At 46.3% G+C, this 27,455-nt stretch overlaps 1 protein-coding gene across 2 annotated transcripts in view; it reads left to right on the plus strand.

Annotated features, from left to right (window-relative positions):
• Window positions 1-21,956: 21,956 nt before the first annotated feature.
• The window catches only part of Itga6 (integrin subunit alpha 6), a 65,855-nt gene continuing 60,356 nt past the window's right edge, over window positions 21,957-27,455 (plus strand). Inside the window, exon 1 of one of the 2 annotated variants that reach the window (XM_048425770.3) lies at window positions 21,957-22,321. In XM_048425770.3, coding sequence (XP_048281727.3) covers window positions 22,140-22,321 — 182 coding nt within the window. In that variant the 5' untranslated portion in view covers window positions 21,957-22,139. The remainder of the gene's footprint in view (window positions 22,322-27,455) is intronic. The other variant, XM_048425769.3, reaches the window with a different exon arrangement.

Below are 27,455 nucleotides of genomic sequence, written 5' to 3' on the forward strand. Positions count from 1 at the left end.
CGAGTCGCTGAAGCTGATCCTCGGGTCCCTGCTGTCTCCAGCACACATATCTTTTAGTGACCCAGGCCATCTGTGGATGTGTCTCACTTCCTCTTTACTTTGCGGAGCTCCTGTGTGACTGACTGTGCCTTTATTAGTTTCTGTCACCAGTCACCTAATCCAATGCCTGGCATATGCGGCTGGTGCTCGCTGCATATAGCGAAGACCTGTAAGCTTACATCTCTTTGAAAGACTTTCGAATGGAAAATTACTCCATGCCCTATTGTTTGTATCTCCCGAAGAGCTCAACTCTTTTCATTCTAATGAAGGCCACATGACTTTTGCCAACACTTGGCTCGGACGTTGCTTAAATATCCTTGGGTTCCAGACGATTAAGTAGCACAGCTGAATTTCCTGCTGTGAAGATGAGGAGAACTAACCCGGAGTCGATGAACACAGTCCGGGTGTCCCCTGTATCTCACAGTCCTGTTGTATCCTGAGTTAGGTCTTCTTAGAGACTGGAAGGAGACTTGGAGCCCAAACCTCTGGTGACGTGAGGGAACCGGGCTGGTGTTTGATCTGGGAATGGGGGTCAAGTGGCATTAGGTCCATGCTGGTAGGGAAGAATCAGAAAGGAGACCAAGAGGAGGATCCAGACGAGAGAAGACACCAAAGAGAGCCTGGAAGGGGAAGCTAGAAGGGCCACCGCAGAGGGAAGATGCTGCCTGGGTCTCCGGCACCTGAGCTGTGGGAGTGGGGAGAGTGTCTGGGACAGAAAGTAGCTGCCCTCTTAGCTACATGCGGCGGCAGGCAGAGGACAACTCAGACACACAACTGGTGTCAGAGGACGTCTGTAGAGAGACACCCTTGACTGCCCACAGGGCTGTCTTTGTAGGACAAGATGGGGCTCCTCCTCGCTTGGGACAAGGCTGAATCCATTTCAAAGACTCTGGTTAACCATGTCACTTTTAGTTCGGCTAAGGGGCCCAGCTGAAGCTCCAGCCATCATCACCTGGCAACCATTCCTGCCCCCCCGGAGTGGCTAGCGCTCAAACCTGGCCAGTTACAGGAAGGACTAGGTTGAACTCGAGCAAGGAAGAAACCGATTCAGGCCTCCACTTCTTCCTCAAGCACAGTAGATTTAGCAGAAGTCCTAAGTATAGGGAAACCGGACTCAGGCCACCTTCCTCGCGGAAGGGGACACTTTCTTTGCCAGCCCGCTGACGTCAGCGCAGAAGATGAAGCTTTGATAAAACAATGTCTTTATTTCCTATGTATATTTCTTTGTTCCAGAAAGAGCACTAATGTGTTTTCATGTTGGATTCAAAGAAGAGATTGTCCTGGAAAAACCGCAGCTCCTTTGGAAGGGCAACCAGGACGTGAAACCCTGCCTCTGCCGCCTCTCTCTGCTAAGAGCAGGGCTTCCTGAGCCAGGGCAAGCTCTCTGGCTCAGGTGGTTTTTAATTAAAGCAATTTCTATTCAAAGAATGTGCACACGAGCTCAACCAAAATCAATGAAGCCATGGGAGGAAACAGAAACGAATATGTAACCAAGAGGCATTTACATGGAAGGGCAAAATAATTCTAAAATTTAGTTCTTGTTTACGACATTTGTGTATGCAGTATCATTTTTAGCCAAAATGTGAAATAGGTTGTGCATTGTTTATAATGTCTGCCTCCCCAGTGCTCTTTGCCTACAAAATACTATTTTTCTTTCATTTAAATGAGTGTGCAGTCTGAGTGCCTAAGATTACACAAAGTTATCTGCAGCCCAATGGGAGCGGGTATTAATAGGATTCCCCCAGCTTCCCCCACGCCCTGAACAAGTGCCATCATCTGGGCATTTCCATGCAGTTTGCTGGCATATAAATATAACCCCACATTCTTTTACGAAATACATAAGTGCAATAAAATAGTTGCTTTGCTTCTTTTCTGGAGGCAGAAGGAGAAAAAAAAATGCCAAACTCTCATTGTTCAGTGTTCCTAACAGGCCCTCTTTGTGCGGCTGGTATGGCTTTCCCGCACAAAATTCTTAAGTGCAGATAATAGCTTAAAAGGCTATCTGAACTCATTCTGTTGTGTAGATGAAAGAAAGTCTGTAAAATTAATCTATGGCATCTCCGCAGAAAAAAAGAGGGCAGTCATCCAACTCATTTCCTTGGGCCAAAGCAGTGAGCAAAGGGAAGAAGAATGCCTGCGTCCCAGGCTCCCAAAGCCAGGGGTTTGACAAGGCACCAGCACAGCCGATTAGGGACCCATTTCCCACTCTGACTTGTCACTGTTCAGAGACAGGCACAGTTCACTGTTATCCAACGTTATCACTGAACAAAAAGTCAGCGGTGACATTTGATGAAACCAATGCAGCAGAAAGCTTGACAACCAGTCACGTGCCTGTTTTGTAGCACAATATTATTTTATGTGATACAAGCGTTTAAGGAAAAGAAAATAATTCCTTCTTAAAAAATAATAAAAGAAAAGAAGAAGAGCATCAGAGTGTCTACACCACGGGAAACAACCGAGAAACTGTGTGTGTCCAATCAGGATGAGCGCTCTGGGATAGAGGCACACGTGACACCCCAAGGTAGCAGCTCCACCTGTCAGAGTGTGTCTCCAGATATTTATAATATGACAAATATCACGTTTAAAACATTGAGTGCACATATTACCAAAATAAGTGAGTTAAAAACTTTCTTAGCAAAATGACGTCATTTAAAATGGCTTTGTCCACTAATGGCGTTGGAGTGAAACGAACCATAAATACTCAATTCCCAGAATGAATAAGCAGCCGGAGGGATCAGCTATGCAATGATTGTGCAAATCATTATTGTTTCTATGTGATGAAATAAAGTATAATAAGTAAAGACCCATCCATAGATTCTCTCTCTCTCTCTCTCTCTCTCTCTCTCTCCCCTCCCCTCTCCATACTTATTTAATGTGATGCCGTGATTCGATAGGGTTAGGACTGAGAGCTGGGTCATGAGGATTGCAGCCTCATGAAAGGGATTAGTGGCCTTAGCAAAGAGACCCCAGGGAAGCCGTTAGTCCTTTCTTTTCTGTGAGAAGGCACTGCCTGGGAGTGACAAGTTCTCACCAGATGTTGAACCTGCTAATGCCTTGGTCTTGAATTTCTCGCTTCCAGGAAAAGAAGTTTCTGCTCTCTGTAAGCACACTCTCGTCTCAGCGCTCTGTACGAGACCAGGACTAACGAGTGTCTGTGCCAAGCCTGCGTGCGGGCAGAGAGCAATTATTTTGTTCATTATTCTGTTAATTAGTTTTACTTTGGCTGTGATATGAAATTTCAATACATATACTATGGTTTTCACTTGTAAACTGTAATACTATTCAGTCAACTTCTCAAAAATAAGCTTTGGTTTTTTTTTTTCTTTTTGTTGTTGTTTGATCTTTTAGACAGGGTCTCACTACATAATCTCGGCTGAACTGGAATTCACAGAGATCCACATGACTCTGCCTTCTGAGTACAGGGAATGAAAATGTGTGTCGCCGTGCCCAGTTACGCTTTGATTTTTAACACCTTGCTAATAAAAACGCCCATAAGATTTTAGGAAGAATGTAACAAACATATTCTAGTATGCATTTGAAAAAAAAAATCCCTATCTAAAAAAGTGCTGAGATTAAACAGAATAGCTGGTGCAGGGTGTTCCCAGGTTTTACAATACACCATAACATTCCTTTGTTTACAACACCCTGCTGTTCTCTCTCTTTTTAAAAATATTTATTTGTTTTCATGCATACAAGTGTTTTGCCTACATGTATGTCTATGCACCACATGTATGCCTGGTGCACAGGTCCCCTGAAGGAGCACCTGTGCTCTTAACTGCTGAGCCATCTCGCCAGCCCCTTTCAATATGATGTTCTTACAGAAGTGGATTAACTGGGATGCTGCTCCTAAAACCTGCACTGTGCCTGGGATGTAAACAGCAGGTACTCATTTCTGATGAGTAAGTCAATGAAGATATGAAATGTGTGCATTTAAAAAACTGATATTAGGAAAGCCTAAAAGCTTTAGATTTCTGCTTGAAAGTCATCAGGGAGACTCAAAAAGACAGATACTGCATGTTCCGCCTCACATGTGGATCCCAGCTTCTAATTGCTATAGATGTGCATTTATGTGGGTGTGAGTGGAGGCCAAGTAATTAGAAAGGGGCCTATGAGATGGGGGGGTGGATCTTAAAGAGAGGGGTGGGGAGGACGATAGAGCACACAAACATACAAGTAGAGTAATAAAAATAAATCTTTTTTGAAATTTGCTGAGTTATGCCTCTAGTCCATCTACTTGGGAAGAAAGTATCTTTAAGTAGTTAACATAACATCTCTTAAATAAGATTGAATCCCATTCTATAAATCAATCAATTTCTAGAATGCTTTTAATGAAAAAAAAAAAACTCTGATTAGTCCACCTAATAACTCAGATTGTTTTATGGATAACATTACTTAAATATAAACATAAAACTAGTTACATACCTCTTAGGTTTTTTGGCTCTTGAATATAATACCAAAATCAATCTTAAATATTCGTAATTTTACGACCAGTGAATTGAAATGAGCAACGCATAACTGTGATGGGCGGTATTCTGTGAGATCTAAGTTGCTGGTGCGGGGCTGAACAATAGGAAAGTTGCACTGCTCTGTGCTTCAGTTGGTGATGTGATTCTTTTGATCTTGGGTACGATGGGCCATTACGGCACCCTCCCTCGTTGTCCATGCTTATATTCTGGTTTTGTCTACCGATCTGCCGTGTTAGTTGTCTGGTCAATTTAGCATGTCCTGTCCACAACACTGTGTACAATGTGGCATCAACGGGTTCAACACAATTTCCTTTGAAACGCAAACGCAGATAATGAACTCCAGGCAGCATATGGTTACAAGCTGGCCGTCCCCATGGCCTAGAACGTTCTTGGATCGTTTTTCTTAGATCGCAATCCAAAGGAAAGCCCCAGGTTTACATTTTTTCATTCAGAATGTATTTATCTCAGTTTGAGAAACGCCACTCTACCTTATTTGAAGTAGTAATTGTTTGTTGGTTTTTGTTTAAATATAGTAGCAGAAACTAGGGAACCTTTTGTAGTTGTTCCAAACAAGACTTTGAGATCTGATCTGCATTTCAGTACCAGTCCTTGGCACTGCTCCTCCTGTTGGGACAGGCGCTGCTGGCCCTGTTCTGCAGGTGCATCTACTGTGGCAGACAGCAGTACTCCAGGGCACAGTGAAAGTGGTGATGGAATCCAGGCCAGAGGTCAAAGTTGTGCCCAAGCTGGTGAATTGGTACAATAACGAAAACTGCTCAGACTTTAACTTGCTAACTATTCTCTGAACTTTGCCTTTTCCTTCCTTCTTTCCTCCCTCCCTCCCTTTTTTCCTCCCTCCCTCCCTCTCTCCTTCCCTCCCTCCCTTCTTCTCTCCCTCCCTCCCTTCCTTCTTTCCTTCCCTCCTTTTTTTTTTTCTTCTTCTTTTGGGCAGGACCAAACTCATTCATATCCTGGACCACAGTGAGAAGAGTGTCACCTGAGACCTGTGCTAAAGGCACTCTCTCTGCTCCTCCCCCCACATGCCCTATTCAACTACAGGGATCTGAATGGAAACTGATAATCGGAGATGAGGAGCGCCAAGCCTCCCGCTTGCAAGATGTTACCTCTGCTAATTACAGGCCCGCAAGGGGCAAATGGTTACCGTGGGAAGCTTCTGGTCTTCCCCAAGTACAGCTGTCCCTCGGCGGCCTGCGGAGCCCTGCAGAGAAACAGCACCTGAGGATACTTGCCTCAGCTGTGGCATGTGGAGGCACAGCCCTCAGGTATCTGGGTGGGAACTTGTCTTACTCATAGGGAGACTGGAGAGATTGTTTTTCCAGATCACACCAAGTTCTAGGCACCTCCCTAAATAGCGAGAAAACATCGCCTTAGCCATAGTTACAGTTCTAATCAAAAGAAGAGAACAGGGCGCCAGAGAGGTTGTGCAAAATCAGTCTGTGAGTGTTAAATAAGATAATAAGGTGTACTAAGTAGATACAGCTTCCCTGGGCTTCAGGCTCTACAGCAACTCAGCAGACCGGAACTGGGAAAACATTTCCATGTCTCTTACTAGTAACATCGCCAAGAGCTAGAGGCCCGCTTTTAAATGGTTAGATTTGCGCTGTCTGTGGGGCTGGGTTCACCTGCGGAAGCCTAGTCAACTCATCCTGACCTGTACTTATTGCTTGTATTTTTCAGCTTGCCAAAGTGGGGTTTAGTACACTGTCAGGAAGAAGTTTGACTTAGGGTCTCTCGTAAGGAGCCTTTGGATGTTGTATTAGTCAAAGCTGGGAAGCCAAATATTTATAAATATGTCCTGACATGTACGAAAGGGAGGGTGCAAACCTAAACTGCCAACCACGCTTATCTCAAGGAAGTAGTTTGGGGCACGGTAGAAAATGTCACTTTCTGTTTCATATACTTCTATTGTCCAGGTTGCTTTGTTTAAAAATGAATATGTGACTCATACCTTACAAAGCAACATGGTTTCCTTAAAGTAATTTTATTTACTTGTAAAAAATTAAACTGGCTCCACACTCATCCCATCAGCAGATAAGACCCAAGGTACATTAGAGTAAGCTGATTTGAGTTGACAGATGTGAGGAGAGACCAGAGGAAGCAGATGACACAACCCTCTGTCTACAAACAGGAAGGCTGGTTTTCACGTTCCTTTTCATCTGAACCCCTGGGTTGAGAAGTATTATGGCACATTGCCTGACAAGGAACTCAGTCACTGTGCCCTGGGAAAGCAGAGAATTCAGCCTTAGTGAAGAGGCCCAAATGTTGACGATGAGTTGCTGCCCCTTCACCAGGCATTGCTTGGCAGCCTTCTGGTTTCTGGGCACACGTGTCCATGGTGATGGTCTACTGCGGACCCAAGGGACTCTAGGGGGTTGGGTTCCCGTTGAGAAGCCGGCATGCTACTTCCATCCCCATTGGGTTTTCTGGGGGAGACATTTGCTGAGATGACAGAGACAGACTGTCTGGTCCTGAATCTGCTCGTCTTTCTTTCTGGGACTCGGTTTGCCCTCAAGGCAACACACACAACACACGGAGCTTTGGGTTATCTTCACAGCCTCTTGTAGCATGAAACCTCTCTGACCTCTAGAATCCCTAGGCCAAAAGTTTTAAGCAGTGGGGGTCATACAGTTCCTTTGTCACCTTAAAAAAAATAAAATAAAATAAACAAACAAAAACCAATAACAAAACAACCCCTGAAACTGATTCAATACAATAACTCAGGTAGATGAATAGTTACGTGTGTCTATTCTAGGCATAGTTACATGTGTGTATCCTAGGCATAGTTACATGTGTGTATCCTAGGCATAGTTACACGTGTGTATCCTAGGCATAGTTACACGTATGTATCCTAGGCATAGTTACACGTGTGTATCCTAGGCATAGTTACATGTGTGTATCCTAGGCATAGTTACATGTGTGTATCCTAGGCATAGTTACACATGTGTATCCTAGGCATAGTTACATGTGTGTATCCTAGGCATAGTTACACGTGTGTATCCTAGGCATAGTTACATGTATGTATCCTAGGCATAGTTACATGTGTGTATCCTAGGCATAGTTACACATGTGTATCCTAGGCATAGTTACATGTGTGTATTCTAGGCAGAGTTACATGTGTGTATCCTAGGCAGAGTTACATGTGTATATCCTAGGCATAGTTACATGTGTCTATCCTATGTATAGTTAATGTGTCTATCCTATGTATAGATCTGCCAAAGTCTAACTTTCTTTACAGGGATGTATATGGGAGAGCTGACAGACATGGTGTACTTAGAGTTTCTCCTGAACAGACACAGACTTTGGGATGGGTTCTGCTTCCTGCTTCCTGCTGGAGACAGGCTGTCACTAAGTCTCTCTTCACCATCAATAGTTGAGAAATAAGGATCCAGTCACTCAGTTTCCTTCAAATTACACCTTAGCTGTATGCGACCTTCAGCACTTCTGAACTGTGTGACTTCCGGGACTTTTAAACCCCTTCCTGACGCCCCTCACTTTTTGCTTAGGAGGATGAAACCACCAAGCATACAGTATATAGTACAGGACATTGTGAATACTTTATAAATCCACTATTTTACAACGTGAAGTGTTTTGAACAGCATCTACTCCGCAGGAAATACCCCACAGATATTAGTGTTTATTGTTATAATTGCTTTCAAAACTTTTTCTTTTCTGTAGAGATGGGACTCAAACCCAGGATTGTGTGTGTGTTCAACCTGCCCTCTAATATTGAGTACCAGGCGTATTGCTTAAATTGGTTTTAGGTGGGCTTCTGTGAATGTGATAATATAGTGTTTGTTGAGAAAATACAGACGAATTTCTTGTGCCATTAGAAAAAAAATAGGGTCTCATTGTAAAGTCAAGGCTCAAAGCCTCCATATTGCTCTTTCAGCCTCCTGGGTTCTGGGTTTGCAAAGATGGAGTGCCACATCTGCTCTCCTGTGCTACTTTCTGTGTGTGCTATGTACTGGTACACTCAACTGTGTGTGTGTGGTGTGTGTGTGTGTGTATGTGTGCATGCGTGTATGCTAGGTACCTGTCTATTCACACACGTGTGTGTGCTATATACTGGTGCATTCAACTCTGTGTGTGTGTGTGTGTGTGTGTGTGTGTGCTAGGTACCTGTCTATTCCCACATGTGCGTGTGCATGTATGCTATGTGCCTGTCTATGTCCACATGTGCATGTGTGCTATGTGCCCGTGTATTCTCACATATGCAAGTGCCTCTGGAAGTCAATGGCAGGTGTCTTTCTTGATTGTTGTTCACCTTAGTGTTTGAAACATGGTCTCTCACTGCACCTGGTGCCAACCAAATTGGCAAGCCCAGGTGGCCAGTAAGCTCTAAGAATCCTCCTGTCTCTGCCTCCCCAGCACTAGGATCACAGGTGCATGACACCATGCTGAAGTTCCTATGTGGGTTCTGCGGGTCTGAAGTTAGGCCAGCGCTTTGTCAACTGAGCCATCTCCCCAGCCCTTCCGTATCACTTTCTACTAGTTTATGTAACCTTTATCCTATTATGAAAAGAAATGAGACCAGCTATTACGCCAAGGTCTCTACATAATAACACTGATAATTTCTGTCAAATTCATATATCTATTTGTGGCTTTCCTGCTATGATTATTTTCTAATTGGGATCAAACTGGGAGCAATTGTGTGGTTTTTGTTGCCTTCCAGAGTAGTAGAGACTTAATTTAATTTATTCCAGTCAAAATGTCCTTAATTCAATATGAAATATTTTACAAAGCAAATGTTTTGAACCTTGTAGTGATTTTACTCTTCGTACACGCACGCCCTTTACTTTCAGATACAATCACTTGAAGCCGTCAGTTTAGTTTACTAGTGGGAAAATCTGTGCCAAAGTAGATACAGCCTGAATTCTTGGAGTCAAGTTCATGAACTGTCGACAGCCTGCTCGACAATGAAATGTGGTTTGTCTGGTGGTCATTTGGGCTCGGCTGCAAAAGTGCCGCTCCCTGGTTCTGTCACACTAAATATATTCGTCTCACAGAGGATACATAGCCGGTTCAGTGTCTCTATTCAGGCAGCCACTCAGAACTAGGGGTAAACATTTTGATTAGCGAGAAATACTTTCATATCTGCTTATTTCGAGGACATGTGCTTTCTTCTTTCTCATGGAGGGGGGAAATGGGCAAGGCAAATATTATCAGCCCCACTCACTTCCGCTTGAGGCTTCAGCTCGTGTGTAAATACAAGATGCCCAGGGCCAGAAAATGCCCTAAATTAACACAGCATTCTAAGTGCCTACCCAGTGCCAAGGAGTGATGGGAAATTGGCATTCCTGATGGAACTGTGGTGAATATTCATCCATTTTTCCATCTGGAAGCTAAACACGTGCGATTCGAGAGCTTGGAAAAGACAAGGGCTCCAGCATTGTAGCCTCCGTAACTTTTCATAGTCTTGAGAGTGAAATCCATACTCTAAACTGAAAGTAAGTATACTTTTCAGTGGTAATCAGGGTAACACATTAAAAACAAACAGCTCGGGCTGGAGAGATGGCTCAGAGGTTAAGAGCACTGGCTGCTCTTCCAGAGGTCCTGAGTTCAATTCCCAGCAACCACGTGGTGGCTCACAACCATCTGTAATAAGATCTCTTCTGTCATGTGGGCATACATGGAGGCAGAATGTTGTATACATAACAAAAAAAAAAAAAAGCTCACCACGTCACAGGTGCACAATCTGGCATGATACTTCCATCACTGTTTTAGGGGCTGTAGGAATTTGGGTAAGTTCTTTGTTCATCTTTCCTTAGTATTCAAATTTCAAGAATTTCAGAATCTCCTTAGAAATAACAGAATATTGGGGAGATAGAAGGACTTGAATAACCTAAAAAGGCGCTTTATGAGAAATAAGATGCTGAAGTTGGAGCCTGGACAGTAACACCCACTCCCCCACCCCTTCCCTGGGGACCAGCTTCTCATTCCTCTGGTAGAGCTGCTCTCTGGAAATGAATGGGCTTGGCTTTACAGCGCCAACTGTTCCGCACAAATGACCCAAACTGGGAATCAGTTGGAGTCAGGGAAGCTGAACACAGCTTCAGCTATTGTCTCCATGGCTCCCACGAAACCCCTGTGCCAAACTGATTAGATTTACAGTTCATTCGATAAACTTGTCTGCTCACGGCACAGAAGAAGGCGAACCCTTTCACAAAGTGAAGCTGGAGCCGGAGAGGGGAAAGCACACAGTTCATTCAATGAAGAGGGAGGATTCTGTGGGGATCCTTGAGGGTTTTGGAAAGCTGTCCCATGCTGGGATCCTTGGTTTCAGCGCTGAAATGACATTGGAGGGTTTGCCTTCTTGTTTACCGCAATGGCAACTTAATACTTCGGAATCGTAGTACATGTGTGCGTGTGTTCATATGTGTGTGTGTGTGTGTGTGTTGCATGTATGTGTTTGTGTGGGTACAAATGTATGTGAATGCACATGGAGAACAGAGTTGAAAGTTAACTCTTTTCCTCTGGCGGCCTGGAACTCATGAGGTAGATCAGGCTGGCCGTAACTCACAGAGATCCACTTGTGTTTGCCTCATGAGCACTGGAATTAAAGACGTGTGCCAACACGCACAGTGTGCCCATTTTACTTGCTGAAACAGGGTTTCTCCCTGGACCTTGAGTTCGGCTGCCTGGGTACTGGACTTCAGGGATCCACCTGTCCACAGTCTGCTTTGGCGCTGGGATTACAGACACATGTCATAAATATACGGATTTCCTGTGAGCGCTGGGAATTTAAAACCAGGTCTTGATGCTTGTGCAGCGTGAGCTTTCCTGGCTGAGCCATCTTGCCAGCATGTGATCATGGATGTGTTTGACTTGGATACAACTAAGGACAAGAAAGGACGCTTTAGAAATGAGGTGGGATGGGGAGCCTGTGCGGGGCTGCAGAAGCCATCACCAACCACACACTGAGGCACACGGTTGCCTTTGTCTTCAACCCTCTCACCCAACCTTAATCTAGGAACTGAGGGAAACTGAACAAAACCTACCCCACTGGCATAGGCTCGGATCTATTAGTCATGCAGCCACGAAATCAGCCCCCTGCCCCCGACTCTTTCTAGTCACTTTTTATAAATGATATCATCTCTCAGAGAGCATAGTGCAATAGCTCAGTCTACTAATCTAGCACTATGGGCTTAATTCCTCTGTGAAAATGGCAAAGGAAAGGGCCACTAGAGTAGAGGTTGATACCCTACCACAGAGAAGAGGCCCTTATGGGAACACGGCACACATCTGTTTTGGGGTATCTCCACAGCTTCATCTCAGACTGCCCTGGAAATTGGTGGCTTGAAACAACAATTATTTTATTAATACCTATAATTCTGTGGATCTCAGATTCAGGTAGGGTTTGGCTGGGTAATTCTGTTCCATTTGGTGTCATCCATGGTTACACAGTGGTATTTAGCTGGTAGATGGGCAAGATGGTGGGGTCCAAGATAGCTCCAGTTCACTACTGGAGTCCTGCCATGAACAAGAGGTAAGTTGTGCACAGCAGGCTTCCCCCTCTCCATATGGTCCACATCTAGTCAACCATGAGAAGTGGGCCTCTTGGATGGGGGTTCACAGTATAAGAATCAGTGTTTCAGAAGTGTTGGGAGTAAGTTATAAGGCCCTTTATATATGAGTTATAAGGGACTTTATATATAAGTTATAAGGGACTTTACACTGTGGCTTTGAAAGTCTCTTTCATGAGCCCCATGTACTGGCACACGTCATTAATCCCAGCACTCAGGAGGCTGAGGCAGGCAGATCTCTGTGAGTTTGAGGCCAGCCTGGTCTACACAGTGAGTTCCATGACAGCCAGAGCTACATAGTGAAACCCTGTCTTGAAACAAAAAAAAGAAAGAAAGAAAGAAAGAAAAACAATAATCTCCTTCACGTTCACTTCTACTGGTCAAGAAAATAACCAATGCCAGTTCAGATTAAAGAATAGAGGTAGAAACTCGGAAAAAAAAAGAATAAATAAATAAATAAATAGTATCTATGTTTAACTTGATTGTTACAAATCTCTTCTTGTGGCCTGAGAAAAAGAATTCTGTGCTTTTTCAAATCTCTTACTCATTAATGGGAAAAAGATAGAAGGAAATTCCTAAGAATCCTTTACATAGCCCCTAGGGAAAAAGGCATGTTTCTTTTTTCAAAAGATTCTATATTCCTTGCCAGGCTTGGTTTAAGTTTCTCTGGGAACAAAAGCTCTAAATTTGGCTCTGTTGAGGCCCCTCTCCTGACATCATGGCTTTTAATCCCGATAAACACTAACTACTTAATAATATTTAGTAATGTTTGCAAGAGCCATTAAGAATACATGACTCAGAGTAACCACACAGCTTTCTAATAGATAACATTTGTTTGGAATTGTTACTCTTGGCCTTGAGTAAATCACCAAGCAAACTGAGTCCGGATTAAACTCTGGGGCTAACCCACTGCAAGCTCCTGTCACTTTTCTCCTTGTGGGGTACCGTCTTATTCCTGTGACCACACTACTTGACTCTTGGCATGGGTCCCCGGAATTCCGTGTAAACTCCAGGTGTGGCTTTGAACGATGTATCACACCGTAGGTGTGAACTGAAGGGTCTCTCCTTCTGGTCTTGTCGCTACACTAGAGAGTCCTTCAAGTTCACAGACCTCAGCCACATTGCTCTGAGACTCAGCACATCTCTCCTGGGAGTCCTTTCCACGCTCCTTCCTCCTGCGCCTGTGCAATGGTGATAGGGACCGGGCAGGATGCAGAGACAGGCCCGATTATTGACTGTCGGGTAGGGTGACTGTCGGGGGATGTCTAGGGAACCATTTCTTTCCTACATTGTGTCTTCTCTGCCGGTGATGAGATAGAGGTACATTGGAGCTGGCAGCTTTGTGGACACTCTGACGACAGACTCAAGATGGAAACACCGGCCCTCCCAAGAGCCTGCTGTTTGGTTCAGCATCTGGATTTGCAGACATGGTGACCCTTTCTAAAGTACCCTGACTGTCTCCGCTCTCCTTTCAAACTCCCCAAACTCTGTGCTAAGAATGTCCGCTCCAGACTAGAGGTCCACTTCCTCATTTTCCTTCAATCGCTGGCTGGATTATAGCTTCAGAGAATTGAGTCCCTTATGGCGCCTAGCGAGTTGGCTGACTTGATGCAGGGGCTTTCCACATCTTCGGGAATTACTGATCTGGGAAGGGATGCTATGCCCTTCTGATACAGCGCACTGTTGGTTTTGTTTCATTTTCAGCATATAATACAACGGGGATGCATTTCCTGAAGCAGACAACAGCCCCACCACCAACTTCAAAAGAAGTTTTAGTGTAAAAATGACTGGCAAAAACTCTTAAGTACCATAGTCCTCAATTTGAAAAGGCTTGTGTGTTATGTGCACATGATGTGTGTGTGGGTACATTGCTGCCATAGAGTCTGTGCGGAGCCAGAAGACAACCCGGGGGACTCTCTTCTTTCCTTCTACCTTTCCCTGGGGTCCAGGGACCAAAATCCCAGGTCATCAGGTTTCTGTAGCAAGCATTTTTACCATTCAGCCATCTTGCCTATCTCGTAGTCACTTGTTCTTAGGTGTGATTTTATGTTCTAGCCTAGTGTTTGGTACTGTGGATACAAAATGGCTTATGTGATCCCTAGAGTCAAAAAAACCTGACATTTTTATAGCATGATGCCATAAGACTATATAAATCACACCACTCAATAAGAGGTACCAAGCTTGTCTATGACAACCTGTCTAAGAATGAAGAGTCTGGATAGATGACCTACATAAGGTTTTTCTCTTTGAATTTTTATCCGAGGTGGAAAATAACTGGACCCTCCCTCCACCATATACATATGTGTACAGTATGTTGATGTTACTTGAATTTTGGAATGTATTTATAAAATAATATATAACACTATTTCCTAATTTTTTTTAAAAAATGATTTATTTATTTTTTATTTTATGGACACTGTGTTCTGTCTGCATGTATGTCTATGTGAAGGTGTCAGAACCCCTGGAACTGGAATTACAGACAGCTGTGAGCCGCCATGTGGGTGCTGGGAATTGAACCCAGGTCCTTCAGAAGAAGCAGTCAGTGCTCTTCACTGCTGAGCCATCTCCCCAGCCCCACCTCACCCCGCGCCCCTTTTCCTGAATTTTAATTATTTAAAATATATGGATGGAACCTAGGCATGGTGACAACAGTCCTGTAATTGCAGCACAGGGAAGGTTCAGGAGATAAACTCAGGGGTAACCTGGGCTACACGGTGAGGCCGTCTCAAAACACTACAGGAAGCAAACCCGGATAGGGATTGCTTATGACCACCAGAGTTAGCATCTGCTTCCTCTAGCCAGCGCCTAACCAAAAACTCAAAGAAATAGAAGGCATTTGGATTCCTTACAGAGTGTAAATAGGTAAATTCTAAAAAGCCCTTCAAACTCACAGAGGTCACTGTCTCTGTTTTTAGTACTTTACCCCCATTTCAACAGATGAGTTATTGATCCAACTGTTTCCGCAACTGACAGCAACCAAGGGTGGGGTGGTTACTTGAGGAGGGTAAGGTTCTAGAACTGGGGGGCGGAGACTCCCTTTCCTAAACAGCCCAAGACTGAATAAGTTCCGGCTTCTAGGATGGTACACATCCTGTGTGGGCTTGCTTAGTTCATATCCTTCTCTGAGCAGGAAGATGGGTGGGAGAGTGTGTGTTTCTATATAAACATTCCAATTTAATATGTTGCTGGTGGCTCCCCCTCCCCCCGTCAAAAAACACACTGGATCAAGATCACACTTGGGAACTGGGTACAACTCCATGTTTGGAAGCAGGAAATGGGGTCTCAGTGGACTCTTCGCCTGCCAAGGCTGAAGAGGGGCCTGAGGGAGTGGTCTGGGTTATGAAACCAGAACTCAGGAAATCCTGACTCTTGATTTGGTCAGATATAGGCAGTGTGTCTCTCAACAAAAGTTTCAGTTTCTCTGTCTTCAGACATAAACTGAGGGCAATGTCTTTTACCTTACGGAGATGTACTAACTTCATAGAGAGTATTCCTGATGCCCCTGCTTCCACTTTCTAAGAGCTAGGATTGCAGGCACCACTGCACCCTGACTTCTAGAGATTTTTTTAAACTCAAATCTGATACAAACATCAGAGAGCCAAGTTCTCTCCTTTGTCTCCAGGGAATGCCCAGAAATGCATCAACTAATATAGAAACGTTTGGCTCTTTGCTTTTGGTCATGTGGTCTAGGACAGCACAGCCATTGTCACAGGGACATTCTTGGCTATTCAGTGGGTCAACTTTCTGCATTCTTCCCCCTGTCCTTTGTTATTTGTTCTATGCAGTTCGCACTACAGACTCCACTGAGTTGTCTTTGAATGTTTTGTTATTGTGCCCGGAGAAGAGATCCGCTAAGTATCTACTGAGAACTCAATTGCTCTGGCAATAAGCAACTGGCTTGCTTTCCAGATTCAATTCCTTTTTTTTTTTCTTTAATTCTGAATCTGAGAGAGGGTTTCTTATAGTCCAAGTGGCCTCATGTCATCGACTTGAACTCCTGTTCCTCCGGTTTCCAGCACACAGTGCTAGGATTTAAGGCCCTGTCTTTAAGCCCAGCTTCAGATTCAAAGGTTTTGAAGAAAAAAATATAAGGTCTGATTCCTCTGCCCAATAGCATGTGCTTTTAGTAGCATAAGCTTCTTCGATATCTGCAATCATATGTATTACCAACATAAATCTCCAAAGACAATATCGGCGATTTTTCAGTTGGCAGCAAACAACGCATTGCGTAAACTCTCCACCCTGGGCGACTGGACGGTGGAAAGGGGAAGGCTCAGGAGGTACTTAGGGAAGTCCTTCTGCTTTCACCTCTTTCTCCCAGCAGGCCGCCTAGCCAGCTGGTCCTCTGGACCGTTAGTCTCTTCTGCAGCTCCGGAGCCAAGTTCAGTGTGCCTTGCTGCTTCTGCAAACACTGGCAAGATGGAAGCTGTCCAGAACACGAGAGAAACACAAGCTTGCTGCTACTCAGCCTCAGCCACTGAGAAACGATGGTTTGACAGGGGCTGTTTGCGAGCTCTAACCACAACGAATGGGTTCTACTTAGAGAAAGTAAGCATGGGCCTGCGTGATCTCATTTCTGTATTCTCTGTGTTTAATGCTTGCGGCCTGAAGTATCTCGTTTTGTTTCCTAGGGCGTTTTCACACTATTGCTTTATTCCATGAGTATTTAAGAGTGGATGCTGGGCTATGTATCTCCCATACACAATCTCACTTAGTTCCCTCACAATCTAGTAAGGTGAGCATTCCGGACATTTTCAGGTCAGAATCCCGAGTCCTGGCGGGCTGGAGTGATGGGGTGGAGGTTAGCTCTGCATGCACTTGGTGGCTCACAACCACTCTTCACTCCAGTTCCAGGAGATCTGACACTCTCTTCTGGACTCAGCAGGCCCCTCCGCACAGGTGGTGCACATATACTTAAATACATATAAAGGAAAATTAAACATTTCATCAAAAAGAAAAGAAAACTGGGGCTGAGACATGGCTCAGCGGTTAAGATCACTGGTTGCTCTTCCAGAGGTCCTGGGTTCAATTCCTAGCATCCACATGGCTGCTCACACCTGTCTGTAACTCCAGTTCCAGGGATTCTGACACCCTCACACAGACATACACGCAATCAAAACACCTATGAGCATAAAACAAAAATAAATTATAGAAAGAAAGAAAAGAAAAAAAAACCTGGGAGCTAAAGAAGTGATTCATTCCAGGCTTACAGGTGGGCAGTGGTGACACTGAGCCACCCTCCGGAACTGGCACACTTTATAATCAGGTGGGCAGTGGTGAGATTTGGCCGCCCTCCCGGAGCTAACGCCGGCTGCAGAGATCGCTGCTTTCAGACTTAACTCACAACATCCTGTCTTTTACTTTTTTCACAGCGGCACACATTTGTAGGCAGCAAGTGTTGGTTTGGCACTGACCCCAACCCAGGGGCTCAGATGTTCAAAGGCTTGGTCCCCAGCTGATTCGGTCATTGAGAAGTAAAGGGGTCCTGAGACTCTAACTCAATCACTGGATTGACCCACGATGGATTCATTACATGACGGAGTTCTTTGGAGGTGATGCAATCCTGTGGGGTGGGGTCTACGCAGAAGGAGGTCCTTAGGGACTTGTCCTTGACACTATTTCTTGTTCTGGACCCTTCTTTGTCCCACTTCCTGGTAGTCATGAAGTCAAAAGCGCCACTCCCCACACCCTTCCACCAATGACGTGTGGCCTCCTCAGAGCCCAGAAACAATGCTGCCAACAGACGGAGGACTGAAACCTCTAAACAGTGAACCAAGTTAAGTCCTTCCGGAGTTCCTTAAGCTATTTGCTCAAACTGTTTGTCACAGAGAGGAAAGGCTGAATGAGGGCAGCAAATGATTTTTCCCTTCAACGAATTAATTTTAATAGCTCACTGTTAGCTTTTTCAAGACTGCAATATGTATGACGTGAGATGTGTTTCTTCCTAGTAACGTCAGGGCTGAAGAACCAAGTTTGCCGCCTGAGGATCTCATCTTGGAGTTGGGAATTCACTGTTACGCTGAATATGATTTATTTAAGGCTTAAGTTTGTTCCTGGCTGGCAAAGTGTGGCTTCCTGACTTAGAAAAATTCTCTGGAAAAAAAAAAAACTCCCCCTAAAATGGCAGGCTGCAACATTTTAATGACCTCATTGTAAGTGAATTAGAAACATTCAAATGCAATTTACTTTAAAATAGATCTGGGTGTTAAAATAAAGGACAGCTGGCAGTTGGGATTCTTCTGACTTCAACCAACGAGGTGTTTGCCCCAGTTAGATACACTGTAATTTAGAACACATAAAACAACCTAAAAGATGAAAACAAAAATTATTACAATTCCGCATGGAGGAGATAACCTTCTAGCACTTATATAAAGAGAAAAACTTGGGCCATGGGAAAACTTTCTCACAAACACGTGTCTTTGAGAATCGTCTCATTTGAAACCGTTTAATGTCTGGTTTTTCTTTACAAAGTTATAATATGGGTCACAATGACTGGCTCCTGAAAGCTGTCACGTCGGGAAGTCTGAGCCGCCGAGCGGAGGTTGGTAGTGCGGCATTATGCACATATTGTGTCCCAGCAACTGTTTACCTCTACCATAGCAGAGTAACTGCGAGGCGGGCCATTCCCACCGCACGGCTGGGAAAACTAAGCCATGAAGGGCCACATGGTTAGTATAAGGCAGAGGCAGGATGTGAGGCAAGAACAAGGTCGCACAGACTGTGCTAACCTCTGACACTTGACCTCTCCTTGAAGAGCTACCAGGAAATGTAAGCCTGGGTTAAGACGTTTCACCAAAATGCAAGGGTTTCTATGTTGTATAAAGAAGCAAACTGGATATTCTCTGATAGCAAAATGATTCAAGTTCCCAGGAAGTGGAAACGATATTGGGTATGGCACAGATTGTCCATACTTCTCTGTGGGTGACCAATACTTTCAAAATATTTGAAAATTCCCCTACTGTGGTGGTTTGAAAGAAAATGCCCCCCCATACTATTAGGAGGCATGGCCTTGTTGGAGGAAGTGTGTCAGTGTGGGGGCGGGCCTTGAGGTCTGAGTGTGACTGTCAGTCAACTTCCTGTGGCCTGCATGCTAAGATGTTGGACTCCCTGTTCCAGCACTTCTGCGTGCACGCTCCCATGCTCCCCACCATGGTGACAACGTGAACATCTGGGTGGTAAGTGAGCCACCCAGCTTAAACGTTTTCTTTATAAGAGTTGCCATGGTCATGGTGTCTCTTCACAGCAATAAAAACCTAACGAAGATACCTGCTAACTGTGAGATATTAAACAAACAAAACTTTCATTTGGCAAGTAGATGAGTAAAACTAAGACACTGGTAAACCTAAGAATTCCAGAACGCTTCTTTGAGTGAACATCTCTACTAATGGCGCTCCCTCCCTTTCCATAAAGGTTTTCAATCTGTGAAACTTTCTCCTGAGATACTACAGTTAGGTTCTCATATTTCTTTTTGTTTTCTAAACCTTTTTTGAGAGGAGGAGGGGTTGGGACAGGCTTCTGCTATGTAGCCCAGGCTGGCCTCCAACTCATGGGAATCCTCCTGCCTCAGCCTCGTGAGTGCTGAGATTACAGGTGTGTACCACCATACCCATTTTGTTTTTCTGAGCCTTCATTTAAACAAAGTAGTTTTTACCAGGTAATAGGGTTTGCAGAATTCCTTCTCGCAATGTGCCCACCTTGTTTTCTGTAGGCATGTACACACACACACACACACACACACACACACACACTGCCTGTATAACCAGGTTTGCATTCTTATCCCCCTCAGCCCCATCTATCTCTTTTTGTCTCAGTCTTTCTCCCTCAGTCAGCTCTCTTATATAACTCAGGACTACCTGCCTAGGGGTTGGTAACACCCACAGGGGGCTGGGTACTACTACAACAATTAACAGTCAATCAGTGACAGATCTTCCTGCTACTGTCCCTCTGTTTTTACCTCTGTTAATTTCATTCCTTTGATCCCAGAGATTACCATGTCCTCAGAGGGCACAGGACAATCTCTTAGCCGCTTTATAAATACACTTCTATAAAATACCTGTCCTTGTTCTGTCCCACTTCTGGTGGTCACGAAGGATGCACGAAGGGAGGCAGATGCAGGCAGATCTCTGAGGCCAGCCTGGTTTACAGAGGGAGTTGCAGGACAGCCAGGGCTACGCAGAGAAACCCTGTCTTGAAAACTAAGAACAAACAAAACAAAACATCACACGGCTGATACTTCCCACTTTACTAGATGGTCATTTCCAACAGTCTCTCACCCTCATCCAAATGTGTTTGCTCAAACCATGATCTTAAAGTTCATCTGCATTTGGATCCATCACCCCCAATGTGGGCTAGATTTGACTGGAGTTACTGACTGGTGGGGAGGTGGAATATCTCCTGAGAGACTCACTCTGACAGCTGCTGCCACTGTGAAGACCCCTGATGATGTTGGCACAGCTTCCTAAGCGGCGCCCCCCTGCACTCTGCTTCCATTGCCAATACCTGGATATTCAGCTCCAAGGAAAGGCCACTATCCTGCTTCAGGAGTGTCAGCACACTGGGATGGTACCCTGACCTGCGCAGTTGGTCCTGGCTTGTAGGAGGGAGCTGGCTCTAAAGAGCCAGAGGGAGTACACCGGGAAGCAGCTTTCATCCCTGATCTCTGCTCCAGGTTCCTGTCCCCAGTTCCCTCAGTGATGGGCCTGGAAATGTAAGATAAAATAACCCTTTTCCTCCTCATGTTGCTTTTGGTCAGAATATTTCATTACAAAAACAGGAAGCAGAGTAGACCAAAGCCCCTTCAGCAAATTTCAGAAGACCAAGACCCCATGCATAACATATATGTTTTAAAATTATATATAATATATAATTAGAAAACTAATTATATTAAAATATTAATAGAATATTAAAAGTTAACATATTTTTGCAATAGTAATATATTGCTTCTTTATTGACATACATCAGGATGGGGGTGGGGTGCTACACGATAACAACCGTAATTTGAGACGTCTGCAACAACCAACGTCCTGGAGAAAACAATAGTTTCTATTGATGATTGGGTTGTTGATACATACTCTCCTGCCTTTGTGGTTTACCACATTCATAATGAAAAAAGTGCTAAACGGCAGAGGGTAATAAAGACGGGGCACTAAAATGTACGTTATTTTGATCTCAGTCAAGTTTTGAGTGTCCAGAAACAAATTTTTCTATCCTAAAATAAGGACGCCTCAAAGCCACCACCTTCCTGGAAGCCCCACCCAATGCCCGAGAGGCAGAAGCCTTCTAGCCACCCACCGGAACTTCGGAGCTGTCTCTAGGTAGTTTCCTAAACTAAATCAGGAAATTTGGGTAAGAAAAGGGGACAATAGCTAAACTCCAGGGTCCCACATTGAAGGACTAAGAGATGAGTTTCCATCCCCCTCCCCCTTCATCTGCAAAGAAAATCCCACTTCCTAGAATTAAACGAGATAGACAACTGTATTTTTAAGTGTGCTAGTGCCACATTTTCCACGCTTGGGTCCCTGAGGAGCCAGCAAGTGTGCAACATCAATCCATCCCGAAAAGCTGGGCACGGTTAGGCGTGTCTTGAACTCCCGGAGAATGGCTGAGCCAAGTAAGACTTCGCACATCGGCCCACAGCTCCGAGAACTGCGGGACCGCACTTCGGTGACAGGTAAAAAGACGCCTCGGGTAGCATTCCGGGGCTCCGGGACGCAGGGGGCGCTTCCGGGCAGGTGGCGGTCCGGTGGGAGGGCGGCCGCGGGCTCGCCGCTGCGGGGCGGGGCCGGCAGGGAAGGTGCCCACGGCGGGCCGGGCCTCGGGCGGGGCGGGGCGGGGCGGGGCCGGCGCCCTCGTCACTTGATAAAACGCCGGAGAGTCTCTAGAGAACAACGGGCTCATTGAGCTGCTGCGAACTGCGGCCGTGGGGGAGCTGCCGGACCGAGAGCGCGATCCGGCCGGGGGTGGGGCCGCGCGCAGGGGCCACCGAAGCTTAGTGGCCGCAGCAGCGCGCCAGGCAAGCCCGGCCCCGGCCCCGAGCCCGCGCGCACTGCGGCCGCTGCAGCTCCTCGCGTCCCTCCCGCCGCGCGCGCCCATGGCGGTCGCGGACCAGCTGTGCCTGCTCTACCTGTCCGCGGGGCTTCTGGCCCGGCTGGGCGCAGCCTTCAACCTGGACACCCGGGAGGACAACGTGATCCGGAAATCGGGGGATCCCGGGAGCCTCTTCGGCTTCTCGCTTGCCATGCACTGGCAGCTGCAGCCGGAGGACAAGCGACTGTGAGTTTCCCGACTCTTCCCACCCCCACCGGGGCGCCGCGTTGCGCCGGGAGGAGCGAGGGCGCGCCCTGCTGCCTCCCGTCCCGCGTACCCAGAGCTCATCCGTGGGCCTGCCCTGCCCGGCCCTGCCCTGCGCGCTTGCACTTCTCCGGTCCAAGACTTGCGGGGCCGGGCCAGCCGCGCCCTTCGCGCCTGGTGCTCTGCGTGTCCCAGGAGCGAGGAGACCCGTGGGGAGACCCCAGACCCGACCCGGGAGGACATCACCCCCTCTGCCCCAAGTGCTTTCCGCGGTTCTCCTCTCCGGGCTTATTTTGCACAGACCCCGGCAGGTGGCACGCTTTGCTGAGCCTCACGTGTGAGCCAGGGACAGTGGTGGGACGTTGGGTTATGGAAAGTCTTTGAGGGAGATCCAGGCCTTTCTCAGAAACTCTCCAATCGTCCTGTCCTCTGCCTGGCTCGCGCGCCCCGCGGAAGTTGGGGAGCCACTTTTTCGCTGTCCCGTGTTAGTTGCCCTGCAGAGTGGACTCTCTTACTATCACAGGCTTTTTAAAAAGCACCTGTTCCGCAGGGCTAGATCAGCTGTGAAAATAAGCGTCTTCAGTGGTGTGCTAGCTCCCTCTCCCAGCTCCATGGTCGCGCCGCAACGCCCAAGAATCCTTGGGCCCCAGTGCTGGGTGGAACCCACCGAGGAATTAGACCACCGTGACCTATCTGAGCTGGGACTTAGCAAAGAAGAGTCGGAAGTGACAGTCATCCCCCACAAGTTGTTCATCCAGGAGAAAGCGACTGGTTCTCCCTTTTAAACAGTGTTGGCTCCCACATGACCCAGTTCTTTTGACTGGAGTTTTTCTGGAGCGTAGTCGCCTCAGTCGCGGTGGGGCTGCTTTCTTGATCCAGGCTCCCGAAGGTCCGTTCTGACAACAAAAGGTCCTCCTCCCCTCCCGGGCCTTGAGTTGAACCCCGGTCCTTCCAGGACCAGCAGAGCGGAGAGAGCAGAGTGCAGTCAAGGGGGAAGGAGAGACCAATATGATTTTAAACTGGAGAAAACCCCGATGTCAGCTAGTTAACAACTTTGGATCTTGTGCATATTGTGGACTTCAGAATTTTAAAGTCAGAGTTTTCTGATAACACCTGCTCGGTGAAGCAGAGAAATCTGCTGTGGGTGGGATGGTCCCAGGCGGGGAGGGGGTTTGAGTCGGGAAACAGTTGTTGGTAAGCTGTAAATCTGAAGTGAAAGGTGTTTTGATTTTGTTTTGTTGTTGTTTTTTGTCAACCCTATGGATGACATACACAGCAGACACACATGACCTACATGGAGGATTTGAACTTGTTAGTATACACGTGATCGTTGGTCCAACAGAGGGAAAGCATCCCTTCCCTTTGACATTCTCTGTATCAGAGACCCCAGAGACTGGCTTCCCGGACAGCTGTGTCCTAACAGGGAATAAGTGGAGCAAGCAATGTCCTTGGGATAGAGACCGCACTTTGTGCCTGTAGCCAGGAATCTCTGTTGTCATTAAGGCGAGCAGCCTCGGGCTTGCTAAGACTTGTCACTGCCTCTGGGCTGCTCTGCTATTGCAGCTGCTCCAGGTCCTGCTGGGACTGAGTCCTGATGCCTGCTGAAAACTCCATAGAGGCTGGTGGAAGGGAGTAGCCAGCCAGACCCTCAGATGAGTAGAGACCCACTGTCAAGGATACTGTGGCGTAGCCTAGAACCCGGAGGCAGAAACGGCATCCGTCCCAGGGGGCTGTGAATTGTGTGTAGGCCCTCTCACTCTGTCATAAAGTGTTCTAAGGAGAGTCAGCGGACACAGCCCATGTCACCCCCATTGCTTCCTTTCACAGAAAAGGATGTGGGTGTAAACGACAGAGCCAGTGAGACTGATGGAACACTGGGCTCAGTTTCCAAACACAGAGGGGGCGCGCGAGTGTGTGTGTGTGTGTGTGTGTGTGTGTGTGTAGAAAGCTGAATTTAGGTTTCTTTTTGACCCTTTAAGCTGCTTATCATTTGCTTTAAACTGTGGTCTCTTCATCTGTAGAGTGGAGATGTTTCTGCTTCATCGTGTTGTTGTGAAGATTAAGAGCACATGCACACTGCTCAGTGTCCCACTGCTCAGTGTCCGTCCATCCCATCCCTACCCTCTTCCTCCCCCCACTCCGCCCCGCATGGACACCTGCTGGTTAAATGGGAAATATCGATGGTAATGCTATTTACAAGTCGAAACTGTGGGCCTACTACAGTAGGTGTGAGGTACTCGACAGCATTTGTGATTCCACGACTGTCTCACGTTAAAACCGAAGGCTCTTCCTCGGGTAATTAATATCCTAAACCCTGCGTCATATGTATGAACTCCAAAGTAACTTATCTCAGACTTAGAGTCATGGCAAAAGCAAACTTACTGAACAGGCGACTTTGAGACAAGGTATGTGGGACTATCAGATAAATGCACAGTTACAGAAAGCCTGAAAACCCTCCCCCCCCCCCTGTAATTTAAACTTTCTCTAGTGGGCATTGCTGAGCTTTGGATGGTCAGGTTGGTTAGGCCCTCTAGACATCGTCCAGGTTCCCAGAAGATAAATTATGTTAGACTCCCAGAGGTTATTAAGCAGAGAACGGAGTGACTGAGGTTGGGTGTGAGCGCCGCCCGCCGCAATCTTCAATCAGTCCTGGGGTTGAGTCACCTCTAGAGGTAGAAGGTGCATGGTGGGGACTGTGGGTAAATCAGTCCTGTGACTCACTGAACTCTTCTGGGAAGGTAGGAATCCGTGTCTGAACCTGGGAGGAGGTGCACTCCGGGTGCGCTCCTCTGCCCTCCTAGTCTCCCCATTCTCTTCTTGCGGGTTGGTCTTTTGGCCAGCCACTCACCTCACTTTCCCAGGAGTTTCCCAGGCCGACTGTTACTTCCATCTGCTCAGGGCATTGTTGGTTTTACTCCATCATGTTTTCTGCACTAGAGATCATCTAGTCCGTTTGTCCCCTTTATAGATGGAGAGACGGAAGCTGAAGGCCACGAAATGAAGGCTCACCCAGAGTCTTATGTTTATGCGCGTGTTTATGCTATCCGTGAGAGGATAAATCAGAAACGTCCTTCAGATGCAGAGACTCTGGCAAGCTGCTCAGTTCTGGAAATGTATTATAGTGTGTTGATTCATTGAGCTGCTTCCCATATAGGTCAGGGCTATCTATTTAAGTATCAGTACATGGACTTTCTTCCTCTTTACCCTTAATTGCAACTGGCTATGGATCAAGCTTCTTCTACCAACCGAATGATGTGGCTGTCTCTACCCAGGGGTCAGAGGATGTACTCCCAAGTGCTGGCTTCCTTGCATTCAGTCCCTCGAACAGAGAGGTCCGTGTGGCTCAGGGCCATCTTCTGAGAACTGCTGTGTCACCTTGAGGCCGGGGAGAAGCAACCACAGCAGGCAAGGAGACTCAGAGGAACTATTAGGAACAATCCATTACTGTTGACGTTTTTACAGTTGGGCAGTACTGGAATTCTGCGGTATGTGGATTTAAAGACCCGGAGTTAACATATTTCTGTGACCAATATGGTCAATGAATTCTGCACTTTAATTAGGGACAGTGAGGCGAAAACAAAAAATCCTGTTAATTGCTTACCAGGTGTGCACATCCCAGTCATTTGTGCTGAGTCAGCCCATCTTTGGAAAAAAAAAAAAAAAAAAGTCAGACCAAGAAATATCCTCCCCTCGAGCAGTTTCTTCATCCCTTGAGTGTGGGCAGCACATGTCTGGCAGCTCTGAGGTTTAAAGCTGTCTTCATCTTCAGGGGGTGACGCAATCCCTAACTGGGTTATAGGTTCTGTGAGGGCAGGGACCTTAGGCTCCTCTGAGCACCGAGCTATGCCTTCCAGATACAAAGAGGTCAAACCATGCGCTCAGTTTAACTTGTGAAATCAACTCTTCCTGCTCAAGGTAGAGAGGGGGAGCCATCGGCTTCGCTGTTCCTTGTTCAGGGCTCGGTTCTGCAGTCCCTAGGGAGAGGGAAGCTCTTGGCATGATATAAAGAGACAGGAAAGTTCTTATTATCCAGTTTAGTGACCGAGTCCCAGCTAAGGGATTTTCAGGAGTGATATATATATATATATATATATATATATATATATATATATATATATATATATATATATATTTAAATTACCTTTGTCTTTTGCCCTAAAGGCAGACTCTAGAATTCAACCTCCAAAGTCAAACTGCTCTGAGCTGCCATGGGAGCTCAGGGTTTCTTAAGTTGCCTGGTTGTTTGAGTCTAGGCAGACATACAACTAGAATCAACCTCCTGAAAGCAGCCAGAGACCAAACGGGAATGCCCATGGGGACGCTTGGGAATTAATGATGAGGATAATAAAGTGATCTCGGGTATGTTTTATTAACTCCTTAGGTGCACTGTTGACTACCAGCTCAATCTTTTTAGGGGGCCCAAGAGTCACAGAATGGGAGTTTTGGGGTTGGTTGACACTGCCTTCAGGCTCTGGGGAGGACCGGTGCTGTGTGAATAGGATATGGGCCAGCCCCAGTCCCTTGGGTTTGGGTCTAGCCCTAGATTCAGATAACTTTTAAGTCTGGAAGGAACTCGGGGACTCTTACATGTCTGGTCACCAGGGTAATTCCTGGGGGCCCTTCGGTACAAAGTAGTCTTCTGGGATTGTCTCAGATCGATGGCATCAATTTCCATACTTGGGACCCTAGCTTCTGTTCCCACAGAGCCCTGTGTGTGCGCTAGAGATGCATCCCTTCTTTTTCTGAAGATGGTTTGTGAAGAAGGGAGAAGAACAGGGCTCAGGGTTAGCTGGGACCACATCCTGTTCTGTCCTTTGCTGTCCATGGCTGCTCAGAATTTTTGACCTCTGTTCCTTTTCTCTCCTGTAATAGTAGAATCTTGGCCACCTTAGACCAGCGCTGGCCGGAGGGAACACTTTGTGCTTGTTAAATCAAGAAACCCAGGTTGTGAGAGGTGTGCACGGTAGGTCAGGTAGAGCTGGTCTTAATTCCACGTCTGGGATGAGTATGCATCCTTTTGGCTTTGGTTTGGCTACTGTTGGTGTGTTTGTTCCCCTTTTCTTCCACTCAGTCACCGTTACCATGTGCTGGACCTCTCTCTCCGAAGAGCCCTATC

Source organism: Myodes glareolus, chromosome 21 (assembly GCF_982192425.1).
Source record: "Myodes glareolus chromosome 21, mMyoGla1.1, whole genome shotgun sequence".
NCBI classification, from domain to species: Eukaryota; Metazoa; Chordata; class Mammalia; order Rodentia; family Cricetidae; genus Myodes; species Myodes glareolus.